This window comes from Colossoma macropomum, unplaced genomic scaffold (assembly GCF_904425465.1).
Source record: "Colossoma macropomum unplaced genomic scaffold, Colossoma_macropomum, whole genome shotgun sequence".
In the NCBI taxonomy this organism is placed as follows: Eukaryota; Metazoa; Chordata; class Actinopteri; order Characiformes; family Serrasalmidae; genus Colossoma; species Colossoma macropomum.
The window spans coordinates 38,294,239-38,311,881 of record NW_023494805.1 but is presented as its reverse complement, the minus strand read 5'-3'; the positions used below and the strand labels follow the sequence as shown (position 1 = coordinate 38,311,881).

At 39.8% G+C, this 17,643-nt stretch overlaps 1 protein-coding gene across 1 annotated transcript in view; it reads right to left on the bottom strand.

The window, feature by feature from the left end:
- dipk2aa (divergent protein kinase domain 2Aa) overlaps positions 1 to 17,643 on the bottom strand; it is a 40,760-nt gene that overhangs the window by 17,765 nt on the left and 5,352 nt on the right. Inside the window, exon 2 of the mRNA XM_036597069.1 lies at positions 9,989 to 10,863. Coding sequence (XP_036452962.1) covers positions 9,989 to 10,642 — 654 coding nt within the window. The 5' untranslated portion in view covers positions 10,643 to 10,863. The remainder of the gene's footprint in view (positions 1 to 9,988; positions 10,864 to 17,643) is intronic.

Here is a 17,643-nt window from a genome sequence, read left to right as displayed (position 1 = left end):
AATAACCAGAGTATAGAAGTGACTAATTAGCTGCCACCTTGTTTCAGTGCTGTATGGAAGCCACTCATACAGCAAAACAGGCAGGGCAGAAGAAGGAGGAGCAAAAAGCCTAATTTCCAACCTCAGGAGTATGTGCATGTATGTACACGTGCCAAATGGCAGCGCGTGGGCGGGTTTCAGGTGAAAGGTTGAAGAGTACGGAAGTGCTGCACAGCCCCTGAGAGGAAGCACTGGTGGGTCCAGTTTGCTAATGTTTCACAATTATCGCAAAGACGTTCGACCCATGAACTCGTTACTGGAAAAAAGCTGTTTTGAAATGATTCATTTCACTGTAAACCTCACAGGCAAAACCAGCAGCTTTATTAGGTCACTCTCTGCTGTCTGAACTTGGTCTACATCACAAATTCTATGGATGAGCACGTCTGTGGGTGAGTGTTTTGAAAAGCAGCGGTGCACAGATGACAACAGAGCGCCCTCGCGCTTACCGCTGACTTTCACACTGAATTTCTGCTCATAATACGAACCGCAACATTCAGACCAATTAAAACGTGTGAAGGTTACGAAAAAAACGTGGCAAATGTGTCAACAGAAATGTCTGGGCTTCATTAATTATTTTATTTACTCATTCATTCCTTCACTTAGGCTCAATATCTGACGAGATTTCGGAAAATGTATGGTTCAGAAGCTTGGATGTTTTTTTGCTGAAGGCAAGTTCAAGGCAGTCTCACTAAATTACACTGAAATGCCCATCAGGTTCTACCTATTAATCTGATATCTCACAACTGGACAGATAACTGGAGTAACAAGGTGGCAAGTAAAAACAAACTCACACTTAAATTTACTGTAACACCTGCAACTAAATGGTGAGGATCCAGTAAAACCACAGGAAGAATCACGGTTTTCTTTTACAGCCCACATTAAGCTTTGCTCTTAGACAATAGACCTATGCACACTGTTTATGTTTACATATCCTACTTTTTTATTTTATTTTATTTGTTTCCCTGAGATCCACTTACGATGCGTTTTCAACCTATCAGGCCTCTTAGGGAATTTTCACACTCGTGCTGAATACTTCAAACCAGCAATATGGCTGCGCAAGTGACCAAAGTAACCCACAAACGTGAGAATTTTCTGTCAAAAAATTACGATAACCATTATATTATCTTAGTTTAATGTCGTTTCAATGTATTTTGGTCCTTTTCTTCATAACAAGCATTAAAAATAATTGCTAGCAGTATGCTGATGTCTCAGTAGCTAGCTAGCTAAATTTCTTTACTCTTTTTTATTATCACCCACCTCTAACTCTTCAGTGATATGAAGCTGAAGTCAGATATTCGCCAGCTTGTTATTTTAATTTTCCCATTCCATCTTAAATGGAGCAGCAGCTATATTCTGGCGCTTCAGGCATCAGAACTGCTGTACCATTTAAGGTGGAATGGGAAAGTTTATACAAGAAGCTGGGGAATATCTGACTTCAGCTTCATATCCTTGAAGAATTAGAGGTGGGTGATAATAAATAATTGCCCCCCCCTTTTTGAAAGCATATGATGCCCTAAATGTCACTAAAGCCCAGCAGTGAGGAGCTGAACTTTACCTCTGCTGTCACTGCAGACTGGCAGGGTTGCCTACAGAGCAGCGCTGGTAGCTGTTAATGATGTAATGCTCTTTTTATTTGAGGGTCCCATTTCATAGGGAAGATTTCAACCACTACCCCTTGTAACTCAGTTCCAAAGGGCAAGGTGACACTCGAAAACAAGGAGCAGGGGTAAAAAAAACAAATGCGAAAAGCATACAGATAAGTTCCTCCACCTCGTTCAGGAGCTTGAGCTGCTTTTGGAGATGCATCTCCACGTCAGACAAAGTACAAAACAAACAAGCTGACTGTTTTCATGTGCAAGTAAAATACTCTTTTCTCATCATAGAACGAGCAACCGGTGACACGGGGCAGGCTACTCTCCTTTAGGGAAAGAGGAGGGAGCATGGAGAGCTCTGAGTGCTTCCACATATAACTCAGAAGTTCGTAGCCCAGCTTGAGTCCAGTTTTGGAGATTCTATTCCCTTTGATATTCGTGAAAAAGTCTTGGTTGTTGCCATGTCAACACCAGAGATGACCTTGATCGGTGCTAGGGCAGTGAGTGTTGCCTGCAAAGGTTTGCAAAAATCAGAGAGGGGGGAATAAATAATGCTGCATTTTCACCACCCTAAAAAAAATCATGTTAGATGTAAAGCTAATCAGTTATATACGTGCCCAAATCAGCTTTCTGTCGCCTAAATAAATCACGCTCAGAGTCTAAAGGCCGTTAGAATTAAAACAGGCTGTTTTAGTTACTGTGCCTTTAAGACAGACATATGTAAATAGGCTCTGTTCTGATTGGCTGCCCTGCATTGTGCCTCATTCAAAAAGCAATTAGGCTGAAAACAGCTGTAGGCCGAATGAGTGCATAAATGTAGATGTTTTGATTTTCATGACATCACAAAAACAAAATTCAAAATAGGCTTTTTTGCAGCATAGTTTCCAGTTATGGACTGTATATATTTTGTATTTCAAAACTTTAACAATGTTTACATACTACATCAACTGTCTCTATCTGAAGAAAAAAAAAGATATGGAGACTGATGTCCTTGGTTTGACTTTTTACCCAATAACCACCTGGTACTTGAAGCTTTTTCTTACGTACTTCACTGCGTAGCTTCTTATGCTCCTTGGAACCACCGGTGGTTCCAAAACGCACTTCATCATATTCTTCACAACTTTCATATTTCATAAGCTACATTCAAAAGGTGGGGGTCGTATGAGGCTGTAACTGTCTTCTTTCCAGTCAAATAGATGGGTGATGTAATTTTAAACCCTTATAATAAAAGAAGCTGAACCCACTTTTTTTGTCTACTGAAAGTCGACCCATTTTTCCACAAATCTGGGCTATAAACTATAAACAGACGGCGTCTCTTCAGTGATCTGCTCTGTAAAAATTACTTTAAAAAAAATACAAAGAGCGTCTAAGATTTTTGGCTTTCAGCAGTAAATTTGAAGCATGTAGCAACATGTGTATGATCATTTTCTGTTAATTTGAGAGGAACTTTTACATAAATAAATAAAATTAAAATTTGCATTTATTTCATGCAGTTACTGAATAATTTGCCTTAAGATTTGGTCATGTAAATTCAGACGGACAAACCAAAATATACCCTGGAGCATATGAGGTTGAACAAACAGTACTGCAGTGATATTTGGTTAGATACTATCATTTTACCTCAAATAATTACATAGTACTTTGGGGTTTGTACTTTACATTCACCCAGTAAATACAACCTATTCAGAGTAACAGTGAAGTTTAGTTAGATTGTCTTGGAACCTATCATCACTCTACATAAAATAAACACCAAGTACTTTGGTATTTTTGTACTTGACACTTAATTAGCTAATACCTACAATTTAAGGGACTTTTAAAATGTTTCTCAGCAAGTGGAGCTTCTTCAACCTGTTGTTCATGAAGGTACTTGGGAGAACGCCAAGAGTGTGTAAAGCTGCTTCGAGGCCTAATTTTTAAAATTAATCTAAAAGAGAAGAAAGTTTTGATTTGTTTAACACTTTTTAGTTGCTGCATAAGTTCATCTTTTTTTTAATGGCTTTGATGTCATTACTGTTATACCGATGTGGAAAAATAAAGAAAAAAAAAAACTCTTTATGGTTGAGTATATCTAAACTTTTGAATGATACTTCACAAACAACACTGTTAATAGATTTTAGTCCTCATGCTTAGTCAGCAGGCTTAAAAATAGCAAATTTACCTGAGACACTGGGTTTCTACAATGCTGTAAAACTCCAAATGAATGGCTACAGTCCAGCACCGCCATATGGAATGTGTGCATGCAGGAGCACATCAACTGAAGCCTGCTGATTAAACGGCATCTGTGTCAGTGTAATATCAAAGTTTGCCCATCAATTTATAATCTAATCCTGGCAGCCAGCGCTCTGAGAATGTTTTTCATCAAACGCTACCGCATGCCTCGTTGCGCTCAAGGAGGCAGCTCATGGTGGCAACGGCTCCGACTGGGCTCCTGAGCAACAAGCGGAAAAACAGGCATGCCAGGTTCACCCTTGTTAGCGCATACATTAATAAAAAAATAAAAAATTAAAACAATGCTGGACTCCGGTCGGTTTTGGGAGTGTTTAGGAAGGTGCCCAGGGCATCGTAACCTCAGTGTCAGGTGAAAGAGGCTGCGTGCTACATTAGAGCCATGATGGACGTGACCCCCGGGGCGCTGCCTGTGCTATTCTGAGCCTCGCTGAGCAGATGGGCCACACTCTCAATAGAGCAAGGAAGGCACAAGTAATGCAGGCACAAAGTCAAACCCAGCGGCTTTTTTCCAGCGGATACATACGGTAGAATTGTGCTGTAATGCCGGGCAAAGGGGAACAGATCACGCTCCTGACCTCTTTCAGGAAGGGAGGTGAAAAAATAACGTTAAAGCGATGGTGTGTCCACAAAATTGAACATTTAATTTTTCCCCCCTTAGTTCCAAATGTACTTCATTAGCTGAGACATGTTTGGTGTGCGAAGTTTGCTTTGGCCTGGAGATGCAAGGCTAATATAGCTAAAGACTAACAGAGGCATATAGCACGATTGGGTGGTGTCCACTTGTTTCATAACGTCAAATTTCTCAACTTAAAAATAATTAGAATTGGGTTTTTTTTGGCAGACAAACAACAAATGATGCCTAGTTGTGTAAAAAAAAACAAAAACAATTATTTTATTGATTTTAAACAGATTTTTACAGATTTTATTTTTTGGTAGACAAACAACAAATGACGCCTAGTTGTGTACAAAAAAAAAACAAAAAAAAAAAACCAATTATTTTATTGATTTTAAATTGATTTTTGGTTATTTTCTAATTTAAGTGACCAGATTTTTATTACAGCAACACAGTAAAGATAAAGATAAATGTGTAAAAACATTTTTTCCTGCAAATTTATTTTTCACAATATGCATACTGTTGTCGGACTAAGTATCTTAATTATACATACGTACTTATGTTTTCCAAAATACAGTGTTTTGCAATTTTATCTCGTTACCTCAACACACTGACAGCAACACTGACTGACAGTTCACAAGGAAAATATTAAAGTATTTAACAGTTAAATTTTAAATTTAAAATAAAATTAAAATTAAAATAAAATTTAAATAAAACATTTTATAAATATTTATTAATATTTATTTATTTGTTAATATTATAATTATAAAAATACTAAATAATAAATTAATTAATACTTAATTAATAGTAAAGTAAATAAATAAATAGTTATTAATATTTACAAATATTTTATAAAAATATATTTAAAAATTTAATCTTTGGGCTGGAGATGCAAGGCTAATATAGCTAAAGACTAACAGAGCCATATAGCACGATTGGGTGGTGTCCACTTGTTTCATAACGTCAAATTTCTCAACTTAAAAATAATTAGAATTAGTTTTCTTTTGGTAGACAAACAACAAATGACGCCTAGTTGTGTAAAAAAAAAAAACAACAAAAAAAAAACAATTATTTTATTGATTTTAAATTGATTTTTGGTTATTTTCTAATTTAAGTGACCAGATTTTTATTACAGCAACACAGTAAAGATAAAGATAAATGTGTAAAAACATTTTTTCCTGCAAATTTATTTTTCACAATATGCATACTGTTGTCGGACTAAGTATCTTAATTATACATACGTACTTATGTTTTCCAAAATACAGTGTTTTGCAATTTTATCTCGTTACCTCAACACACTGACAGCAACACTGACTGACAGTTCACAAGGAAAATATTAAAGTATTTAACAGTTAAATTTTAAATTTAAAATAAAATTAAAATTAAAATAAAATAAAATTTAAATAAAACATTTTATAAATATTTATTAATATTTATTTATTTGTTAATATTGTAATTATAAAAACACTAAATAATAAATTAATTAATACTTAATTAATAGTAAAGTAAATAAATATTTATTAATATTTACAAATATTTTATAAAAATATATTTAAAAATTAAATCTTTGGGCTGGAGATGCAAGGCTAATGTAGCTAAAGACTAACAGAGGCATATAGTAGAGTTGGATGGTATCCACTTGTTTCATAATGTAAAACATTTTTTTAATAGACAAACAATGATGCCTAGTTGTGTAATAAAAACAAACAAACAAAAAAAACAAAAACAGAATGATTTTAAATTGATTTTTGGTCATTTTCCAATTTAAGTGACCAAACTTTAATTACAGCAACATAGTAAAGATGAAGATAAATGTGTAAAATATATAAATATTTTATCTTGTTACCTCAACACACTGACAGCTATAGAGGCTTTTCTTCTTACTTGTGCCACAACATTTTGTTGTTTTGCTTGAAATCCTCACAGTTCACAAGGAAAACATTAAAGTATTTAACAGTTAAAGATTCAACAGTTAGAAGTAACACCAAAAAAAAAAAAAAGATAAATATCAGTAACAGTCAGTCAAACAGTCACATTGCAGTAATGAGAAAAAAAGGGTAAGAAATACTTTAAAATTGATCTACTAACGTATATGAATAGTTCAGATCTGTGTGTTGCTTGATACTCAAGTGTTTATGGACATGTTTTGAGGCTGCTTTGCGAGAATGACCTGCGTAACATTTGATTTTTAGCTGCTTTAAGCAATGCAATCCGCTGGTCCTCATGCTCTTTCTCCAGTTCCAGAAGCTCGTATCCCCCCTGAGCGAAGCCGCCGGGCCCCTCTGCTCCGAACTACTCAGCTATTACGGGACAGCAAATTGTTTTCCTACCGCTCAGCTAAAAATACCCGAACCACAATCACTGGAAACGAGCAGCATGGGACCCATGCTGTGGGGAGAACGGGAGGAGGCCGCGCTGCCGCACATCAACGTCAAGAACTTGACAGCGCGAGTGGCATAATTCAGAAGCGGAGACAAATTGACAGGCTGTTTGATTTCTTCATCTGGCTTAGCAACCGCCAAAACACGTGCAGGGCAAGTTTTGCCTGAAAATCCCAGTTAAAAATGGAGGGGTTTCAGAGGCAGCTACTGACTCGTGGCAAACTGGAATATCTTGCTTTTCTTAGCTTCGGGGTGGATGATAAATGATTTAAAGCGTGCTGAGAGACACACGCCTGTTAGCTTCGGCAACGTGTTTTCATGTCCTCACAGGACAAGCAGAGAACGAAGGCAGGGAGGAAGGAACCGTCACTCCTGAAGATCACAGATAATCCCATCAGTCGACTTAGAGTCCATTTATTAGTGGTTTCCAGTGCAAAGCAACGGCATTTCATTATGATTATGGAGTTGACACAGGTTGCAGGCCAAAGGGCTGGATTGTACAAAGCTAATTAAATCTTACGGGTCGTTCTCCACTGAGGGCTCCGACCGCCTTCATCACCAAAATTGCTTAAGGTGTCGGAGAGCGAGTGAATAATGGGAGATCAGAGCAGATATTGGCTGCCCTCACAGAGATGTCCTTATGTTTGTCTAGGCCTTTGACAACTGGGGTCAATCACAAAAGAAATTGAAATGGATTAGCCGGCTTCAAAAACAAAAATCAATTGCGGAGCTGAAAAGAGACCAACAGAGCCCCGACAAGGACCACCGTGGACTTAAACGAGGACAGAAGATGCACACAGCGTGAAAAAGTGGAGCACTGAAGCTAGATTTCCAAAATAACCCGCCTTGAACTACCTGAATGAGATAGTACAAGTTGACTGTGATCTTCAGGGCAGCGGTCACCAGCCCTCCTCCTGGAGATTTACTGTCCTAGAGGCTAGTTCCACCCACAACCTGCCACACCTGCTCCAGCTAATTAACTTCAGAAGTGCTTGAGAGGCTGGATCAGATGTATTAATGAGCGCGTTTACATGCGCTCAATAATCCGATCATAATCAGATTGCTGCAGCTATCTGATTATTCAAACGGTCGTGTAAACAGCACACTCTGATTTCTCAGTTCAGAGTAAGGTCAAGAAATCCGATAAAGAGGCTGAATTTTAGCTCAGTAATCAGATTTCTCAGTGCATGTAAACTCTTACTCTGATTTCTTTCGGATTTCTCAGCCTGAGCAGGTGCGAAAACACGTGGCGGTACTGGAAATAAGAGAGCAGCGTTGCTGAGAGACGCAGCAAAACACTTTTGGAACGACGGTGAAACCAAATACATTCTTGACGAAATGAAGGATTTAAATATTCTTCATCTTCTAGGCGATGTAAGTTCATATTTTCAGGTAAAGTGGCTCAATGTGTTTAAAAAAAGCCGCTCATGAAGTTTGAGTTTTACATTTCGTTTTCGCCACGTCTTCTTCTGTGAGTTTATTGGCTGGGTGCAAAGCAGAAATCTGATTACTATCTGACTCATGTAGATCCAGAGTTTCCCATTATCTGATTACTCAAGTGCATGCAAACACGATGATCAGATTACTGACAAAATCTGATTTTCTGCAGTTATCAGATTATTAAATGCATGTAAACACACTCAGTGTTAGGCAAGTATGTTAGATGTGGGTTGAAATTAAACTCTGCAGGAAAGTCAATCTTTATTTCTAGTCAAGAACCTTTATTTCTAACAGTGTACGGATCAACCTATGTAGGCCGATGCCGATACGTTAATAATTATAGAACATAGAAACTGGGTCTAGATCCACCTAGATTGGCATTACAGAGATATACAACATTTATTTATATCAGGAGGAAAGATCTACTCAAGTCTATCACAGAAAAGAACCCAAAAGGAACAAAAGGAGAACCTAAATGACAAGCCAATTAGCCTAAAAAAAAATTTAAATAAAAAAAAAAAACACACTTGTAATTTACCCCAATAATCACCCTCCTATTTATCCAGAGCCTCCCAAACTAGAAGTGTTAATTACCTACATATTTTTGATCATTAAGCTGTCCAGTTTAATCAGTTAAAGGCCAATTTTGAATAATGTGAAACTGATTTGCACATCAGATTAGCATATTCAATACGTACGCACACACTTACTCTGATATAGTATGTTTTTTTTTATTAAAAGCACATACAGTACTGGGCAAAAATCAGAGACCTTTGATTTATTAATTTATCATTTACTCATTTATCCAGGCAAAACAAAAACTAAGATACAGCATCTTTTGTCAACAAACAGTGTGTCGCTTTTTATCTTTATCACAGCTTCCAGGAGACTCACTTTCAGTTTTAAAGAAATCTGTAAAGATGTTTTTCCACACCTCCAAAGTTCAGTCTTAGAAGTTGGTATTTTCTGCTTCTCACAATCCAAGTAATCCAAACACATTCATTGACATTGAGGTCTGGACTCTGGGGTGGTCAGTCCATTGTTCAGCTTCTTTGTTTGATGTGTCCGTCTCCTTTTCTCAGTGAGGTTCTTCTTAACAGCTACACATCCTTTCAGACCCACAGCGCTGAGTCGTCTTCTCACAGTGGAAGGATGGACAGAAACACCTGTGGATGTTTTCAGATCTGAAGCAGCTTGATTTTCTCCTCTCTCTCAGAGATGAAAGCTTTAAGTGCTGCTTATCTGATGGGGGCAGTTTTGGGGTCTACCAGGTTTTGCACAGTTGTTAGGAGTCACATTTTCTGTAGATCTTTTTTTGAACTCCAGTTTTGGAAACTGTTTTTTTTCAGTTCTTTTATTCTCACTTTTCTTATGAACTAGCACTTAATGACTGTTTTGACTGGAAATTAAATAAATGGAGTGTGATTTCTGACTTTTGCACAGAACTGCGTAACTCCAGTTTGCAAATTAAGGAACACAATTCACTTTGTTCTGCGTACTACAGTTAAGAAAAATGAGTAAACCACCCTAAAGCAACCCCACCCAGCTCAACCCATTCCGACCCAACCCATTCCGACCCAACCCAACTCCACCCTATCCATTCCAATCCAATCCAACTCCACCCTACCAAACAACTGTTCCAACCCAACCATTAATCTAAATGTTGGCAAAAAAACAATTAACAGCACACGTACCTGCAGGACCAGAGGCTCCGGGTTGAACGCCAACGTCATGAGTAGCTGCATCCTCTCAGTGTCCTTAAGATTCTTCAAGAGGAAGCTTCCGGAGTCCTTGGTCTCTGCATACCTCCTTACCACCCTGTCCAGAAGCCTCTGGGAGGGGCAGTGCACCAAGTCCGACCAACCCTCAACCACCTCTGGGGTCAGCAACCTCACGTTGCCATTAAGTCGAGCAAACTCAGTTTTGTACATGCCCTGGATGAGGTCACAGCGAGGCCTTCCTGTGGCTCTTTTGCATATTTTCTGATCGATCTCTGCAAGCTCCTGGTTGGAGCCCAGGCGCTTGAGCACCACGCGCCGGGTCCCTTCCCGGGGCTCTCCGTACTGGCCGAAATAGACGTTTTTCACGTTGAAGAAGTCCAGGAATCGCAGCCGGCCCCAGGTCTCGAAAGTGACTTGGCCGTTCATGAACTTGCGGCACCAGCTGGTCCCGAAGCAGGCTGGGCACTTGTTGAGGCCGATGAAGCGGCGGTCCGTGAGCTCGTTCCTTTGGAAGGAGGCGAAAAGATTGTGGGTGTTCATGAGCAGGATGACGAACAGAGCCACGATGAAGAGGAATTTGCCACACCGGTAGACGCGGGCAAACTTCAGCGAAACTAAACGCAACATGCTGTGGCACGAGGACGATCAGGGTAGTTCAGTCTTCCTCAATGCCACCGTCTCTTCCTTGCTACCTGCTTCGTCATGAGCATTCTCGTCACCTAGAGCAATCCACGCTGACAGCCCGGCTGTCGGCCTATGCCATCAGGCACAAGAGCCATTGTCCCCATGTCTGGTGCTAAGTCTCTCAAGCTTTCATATCAATCTTCCTCCTTAGGGGTCGGCCTCACCTTGAAAAGACAAGAGAGATCACATTTTAGGCTTAAGATTCACAGCTGAGTCAAAGGACTACACATTACCGGAGCACTATAGATTTAAATGAGAGCAGAAGATGCACACGGCATGAAAAAGCAGAGCACTCAAGCTAACTCATTTCGAGTGAATTCCCTGCGAAAGATGATATACGTTCATGATTCATGCCTAACGAAACTCCTTTAGGACATCCCGGCATTCGCCCTGACCAAGAGAAACGCTAAATGTGCACACCCACAGAGCTGCTCTAAGGTCTTTGTCAGCGGCATCTCTCATTTGACAGAATGGATGCCTAAGCAGGAACTAGATGGAGCCCATTAAGGAGAAATTAGGCTTCATCCATCTAAATGGAAAAAAGCTGTGACAAATGACAAACTAAGTATAAGCAGGCCTGCTGAAAGAAGAACAGGGATTTGGAGACCCAGACAAATGCTTGATGTGCCTCATTTGCAAGAGAAAGCAATGTATCAGTTGAATCTGATAAAAGTTTTAGCAAAAGGTCCTGATCCCATCAAATACGTGACACATATTTAATGTGGGCTACGGTGTTCCAGTGCTTTCTATTAGCCAACCTTGCAGTACAGATAGCATTATTTGTTCTTTAATGGGCCAAACTGCATTGTAAATTCTAACCCCATTAACCTGACAGGAACAGTATTGGTCCCCACTCCAAAAAAAGGATGCAGCTCTTTTAAATCTGCTGCCAGAGGAGTTACGTCACCTGCACGTCAAGTTTGCAACAACATAATTTTATAAAAGTTTAGCATGTAAAATTGGAGCTTCCTGTGTACCATGTTTTCTATTAATGTATAAAAGATGCATGAGGCTTCCTTTGTTGTTGGATGGACCGTGTTTTTTGATTATTACTGCTTTGCCTTATCAAAGTAGTGATACAACAAGACTGATGTGTGACACATTCCTATTTATGACTTTTCTGGTTTACACAGATAGTTTGTGACAAACTGAATAAAAAAATTAAATAAAAATAGCAGTTATTAACAGATTAAAGGGCAGAAATAGACACTTTTCGGCAACAGCCGTAAGCAAATCTGCTGCATGAATCAAATAAAGTGCTACGTAGAAGATAAGAGGGCGCTGGCTATTTAGCACAATGAGTCATGCATAATTATGCTACCACATTTCGGCATAGGTGCAGCAGCAAATAGAGCGCACTCACCTGCCTCATGTTATTTACATCATAAAACTGCAACACAAATTAGCCAAAATAAAAGAAAAACAAATAGGCCGACTGCCAGTTGCATGTTTAGAGCAAATATCTGGAGATTCTGATTGTGCAGCACATTAGACACGTTTTACAATGAAGGAGAAAAGGAAAATTTCTTAGAACAGAAGCGAAAACGTGAGCTCTGCAAGTTTGACAAGTCATTAGACGCACAGCAAAGACAGTTCCTCTACTATTCCTCAATTAAAAGTTCATTATGCAAAGTTTCCCCTTAAACCCTACAAAAGGCACAGTGCGTGGCAAGGAAATTACTGCCCGCTTCGGTGTCCTTTATCACTCTCCGCTTCCTTTTATTTTAAGTCTTAAATGAATTCAGCTGAGTCAACTGCATAAACGGGGCCCCGGCAAATCTCATTTGTATGATCCCTCAAAATTAAATTTAATTGGGTACAATAATTAGCGAGATAACGAGAAACCCCAAGGATATTAGGATGTGTTCCAAGAGCAATTTGATAAGGCCGGACAATAGCGTACATATCTCGTTCTTGTCCTGACTCTCTTGACAAGGAAATTTAATTACTTTAAAAAACGATAGGGACCGCTTTTGTTCTCCATTCGCCACCATTTACACTCACCTTAAAGAGACTTTACACATCTACAAATTAGTCCTACACTCCAACTAAATGAGCTACCATCTAATTGCCTCACGCCAATGAGTCATCATCCATCTCACGCCACGCTGCCTCAATTCTCCCTTTACGAAAGACTTCAACTTTTTAGAAGACTTTACAAACATGCACGTACAATAAATGCATAATGCTTGAGAGAAAGGAAAAATGGTAAACTAAAACTGAGCAAGCAATTCAGGCAGGCGACTGAGGGCAAGCTCTGGCATGCTGACCACATTTCATCCAAATGAAATGCATCATTTCTCAGGCACTGCATCAGTACTCCAACGTCTGGTATTGTTCTCACAAGGCCACGGAATGGATTGCTTTGTCTTCATATCTAAATCTATGCTGGTCAACACAGTACAACCACTCATCATAGCATCTCTGCTCTTCTGGAACTGAGAGCGGTGAATCGGATTGGCGGCTGGCTGCACCACTCAATTCAAAAGGCCTGAATTGCAGCATTCAACCTTGCCAGATGTTGCACAAGTCAGGTTAAGATGGCTTTGGCTTTATTCAGGCCGGTGCCTTTTCAGTTTCGGCTGTACGAAGACAGACACTCCACAATAGGTAGGCAATGTAACACGTCCAGGTGATACTGCTGCCTAGAAATCAAGGGTATATGCTAGAAGTGGGACGGATTCGATCCAATATTGGTATCGGGACCGATATTTACGTAATTCATTCATTGGATATCGGACGGACTGGGCCGATCCACTTACCCATCCATATTCCAGTCGGCAGCTTGCGCTGGACCATGAACCCACCGTAACATGAAACGTCACCGATCCAGATTCCATTCCACATCTTACCATGAACCCGCAACTTCAGTCTGTAACTGAGTGAGCAAATACCATTAGCTGTTGGTTTGACTAAAATGTAGAAACGGCTGCAGAGGTTTCACGTGAAAGAGTATCAGGAGTTTATGCCAGCTAACAGGATGACACCGCCCGGAAGACTCTCGGATGCTTTCCAGAAACATGATACACTTCCAGCAGACAACCCAAAAGCTAAAGGGATCACAGAGAAGTTGCTGAACTTCATTATACTCAATGACTAACTGTTATCTGTGGTGGAAAATGTCGGATTTCGCCCAGGTATAATCAGTCACTGTACACGAAGTGTCACCACAAGCTGCGTTTACATGCAGCCTAATAATCTGACTAACAGCTCAATCGGAATAGAATACGTCCACGTAAACATTTCAATCGCAATAGTCTAGTCCAATTGAGGCCATTCGGAATACAGTTTCTATCCGATTTATCGAGGTGGGTAATCCTGTAAATAATCTGTTAAATAGAAGAATAATAACCATGTAAACTCCTGTATCTGATTACATTCCCTATCGGAAAGTTTAAGTACGTTCTGATCATGTTCGTCATGTCATAGTGAGAGTTTATACCGTTCAACATGGCGGAGCAGAAACTGGTCTGCAGAGGAGACGAAGTTTATGCTCTGATCTTTAAAAGACGGCGGTGGGACGGACGTCCATCTTATGAGTCTCAGAACACGACGTCTTCCTCTCGGCCTTCTTTAATAAGGACATGTGAAGGACGTTTTCCTGAGTCTGACATCATTTTAAAGCAATTAAAAACACAAGCACTGCTCACTGCTGCTCATCTCACTCTGACTGGACTCAGATGACGTTCGCTGTAACGGTAACGTTTACTCTCAATGGTTCTCCACGCATGCGCATCATTTTGGATCAGATTACTAGTGAGCATATAAATGAAGATTTTCATCAGACTGTTGAGTAGAGTGAGCATAAACACCCGAGCTGTAATCTGTAATTGGAACTTATTCAATCAGATTGGCAAAAGTCTTTGCATGTAAACACAGCCACAGTTTGTGGTGCAGTTAGCTAGATGTTAAGGCCATGAGCTTCACAACTGACATTTGGACCTCAGATGTGAGTCCAGTGTCTCTCATAAGTCTCACTGTACACTGGGTGAACTCGGAAACATATGCACTACAGATTGCAGAGCGTCAGGTGAAAAAGTGCAGGGGGTCACACACCAGCAGTTCAGCTGCAACCTCCGTTACAGACATGCTTAGTGACTGGAAGATTAAACACCTTAAACACAATACCAACAATAAAAATGGTAATATTAAAGTTAAACGCTCTTGCATCGGAATCTGTATCGGTATCGGCAGTTGTGTCTCGGAATCGGACTGGAACTAAAAAAATGTGGATAGGCCCATCACTAGTATATGTTACAAACTGAGAAAAGATGCGATTGAATGGGAATTTGAATTGAAAGTCATTCGGAGTGGTTTAATCTGACATGATGCACTGCAGAGAAACTTACTGACTCAGATCTTTCACAGCGGTGGTGACATGAAACAGTGGTCGCCACGTCTTCAATGCAAATACAGACATTTTTAGCCTACTATCCAAAACCACCAGTGAACCTACATATGTGAAGTTTAGAATGGCAAAATAGTGCTAAATTTGAAAATTTTAAGTTTTCTTTGGGATTATTTTCCCTCACAACACCCTGCATGTACCTCTCCATCTTGTCTATATTTAAAATATACACATTTAGACAGTGATGGGAAATTCTTCTTAAGGTATGGGTTTTTATTACCGCTATACTGTTATGCAACAAATACACGCAGTTGACACACACACAGTGCAAACATCCTCCTCCCGTGTAGTGAGTTGCAGTAAGTTTGTCCAGTTTGTTGTCGAAGAAGCAAACATCAGAACGTAATGAATAAATGAGCTGAAAGGGGGATGAGGGATAGAAAAAGCTAGTCTCTGGTGGTTCGCTGTTAGACTTGCATAAAGCCTAGTATGGAGGCTTCCTGTGCGCACTGCCTACTCAGCTAATACTGATAGCGTGTAGTATTTACCATAATTCCAGCTGTGTCTGTTAGTTGCAGATAAAAACAAACATTTTCAGTAGCCTGCAGTGTTTTTATTTCACCTTTTGGTATCGGCTCAGCTCGCTGGGAACTTTGACTGAGGTGATACCAAAAAAAGTACCTGGAACCAGGTACTAGATTTGCCTAATGGAAAAACCAAAAAAGGCAGGTAGAGTCGAGTCAAGCCGGGACTATGCTGTGGAAAAGAGGCTTAAAATAACATTCAGCATCTTTCTGCCAGGCTCAGAGAAACCGCTGTGTGCTTACATACACTTGTCTTTATGAGCATAATTGGCATCTGTCTATATTATTCATTTCTGCTTTAACTATTTTGTCCAGTAAGTATTTTAGATTTACTTCAATTGCTAAATATGGTTCTTATTATGTGAAAGGACAAAGCAGAGTAATAATAATAATAATAATAATAATAATAATAATAACAACAACAACTTTTATTTATATAGCACTTTCATGCTAGTGGCAGCTGAAAGTGCTTTACAGACAGGTGATAAAACAGTTACACACGAAATCATTAGTATTTATTTTGAATCAGAAGAAAATGAATAAGATCAAATTAGGAGATAAACACCAGGAGACACAGAGTTTTAATTAAACGCTGAGTTAAAGAGAGACGTTTTTAGATGATTCTTAAAAGTGAGCACTGAGCTCGACTGTCTAATAAAAGGTGAACTGAGCTCCACAGTTCAGAAGCAGGATAACTGAACGAGTCTCTCCACGTTTTCTGTATTTTACAGAGGGTGTTTGCAGAAGGTCAGTATCTGCAGATCTAAGATTACGTGCTGGAACATAAACAGACAGACACTCTGATGTAAGCGATGCTTTAAGGTCATTTTGAGCTTTAAAAACTAGTAGCAGAACTTTAAAATCTATCCTGAATGATACAGGCAGCCAGTGCAGCTCTTTTAAAACAGGAGCGATATAATCTCTCTTTTGTTTTTTTGTTTTAGGAAGTCCAGTAAGAAGAGCATTACAGTAGTCTGCTTGTAACAAATGCATGAACAAGTTTCTCTGAGACAGAAAAGGCCGAACTTTAGTGATATTTCTCAAATGATAAAAAGCTACTTTAGTGACTGTGTTTACATGCAGATAAAACAGAGCTCAGAGTCTAAGATCACACCCAGGTTTCGTACTTCAGGTTTGGTATATGAAGCTAAAGAACCAAGTTTCTCATTGATCATTTTAATATGCCATTGTAAGCCTATTTTTGGAAATTTTCTTAAGCATCCAATACAATTTACCAGGGCTCACAAGTGATGCAACCATCTAAGTGTTGGGCCCATCATTAGGAGACTGTGAGTTTGGTCCTTAGTGTTGCTACAGCCAATATAGTCCAAGAGAGAACAATGGGCCTCGCTCTCTCTGGGTGGGCAGGATGGCCCTTCACTCAGCGTGACGCTAGCCAGCGCAGACGTCTGTTAGCTGACGTAACAGGACTGGTGTCTAGTGGTGCGTTCAGCTGTCCATTGGTGCACTGGCGCTTCACAGGACTCGGAGGAAGCTTGTGCTAGCTTTCGCCCTCTAAGCGCTGGTGGTATCGTGTGACTAGGGGAGCCCTAACTAGTTGGTGAAACTGGATAAAACTAAATTGGGGAGAAAATTGGGGAAAAAAAAAAAAATGTCCACAATGCGTACTGAAACAGAAATCGTAATTAAACAGAGTGATTCAAAAAAGACAACCATGAAGCGCCTAGGAACCAATCACAATCCAATTGAAAGAGGGGGTCATAGAGTTTCTGACTGTCACTGGAAGATGGCTCCCTTCAGTCTGAGAGGAGATGAGACCCCTGAGCAGAAAGCGTTCTGCGTTCTCCACTTCAATAAGAGTGAATCCGTCATAACGGTGCAGTGTTGATTTTCGTCAGCAGTGAAGCTCCAAAAGCTCAGAGCGTTCGTCGTTGGTTCCACAACTCTGGATGATCTCCGAAATCGCACTGAAAGAGCCGTGAGTGCAGCGACACCCGAGATGCTCAATCCAGTATGGGATGAATTTGATTATGGTGTTGATGTTGTCTGTA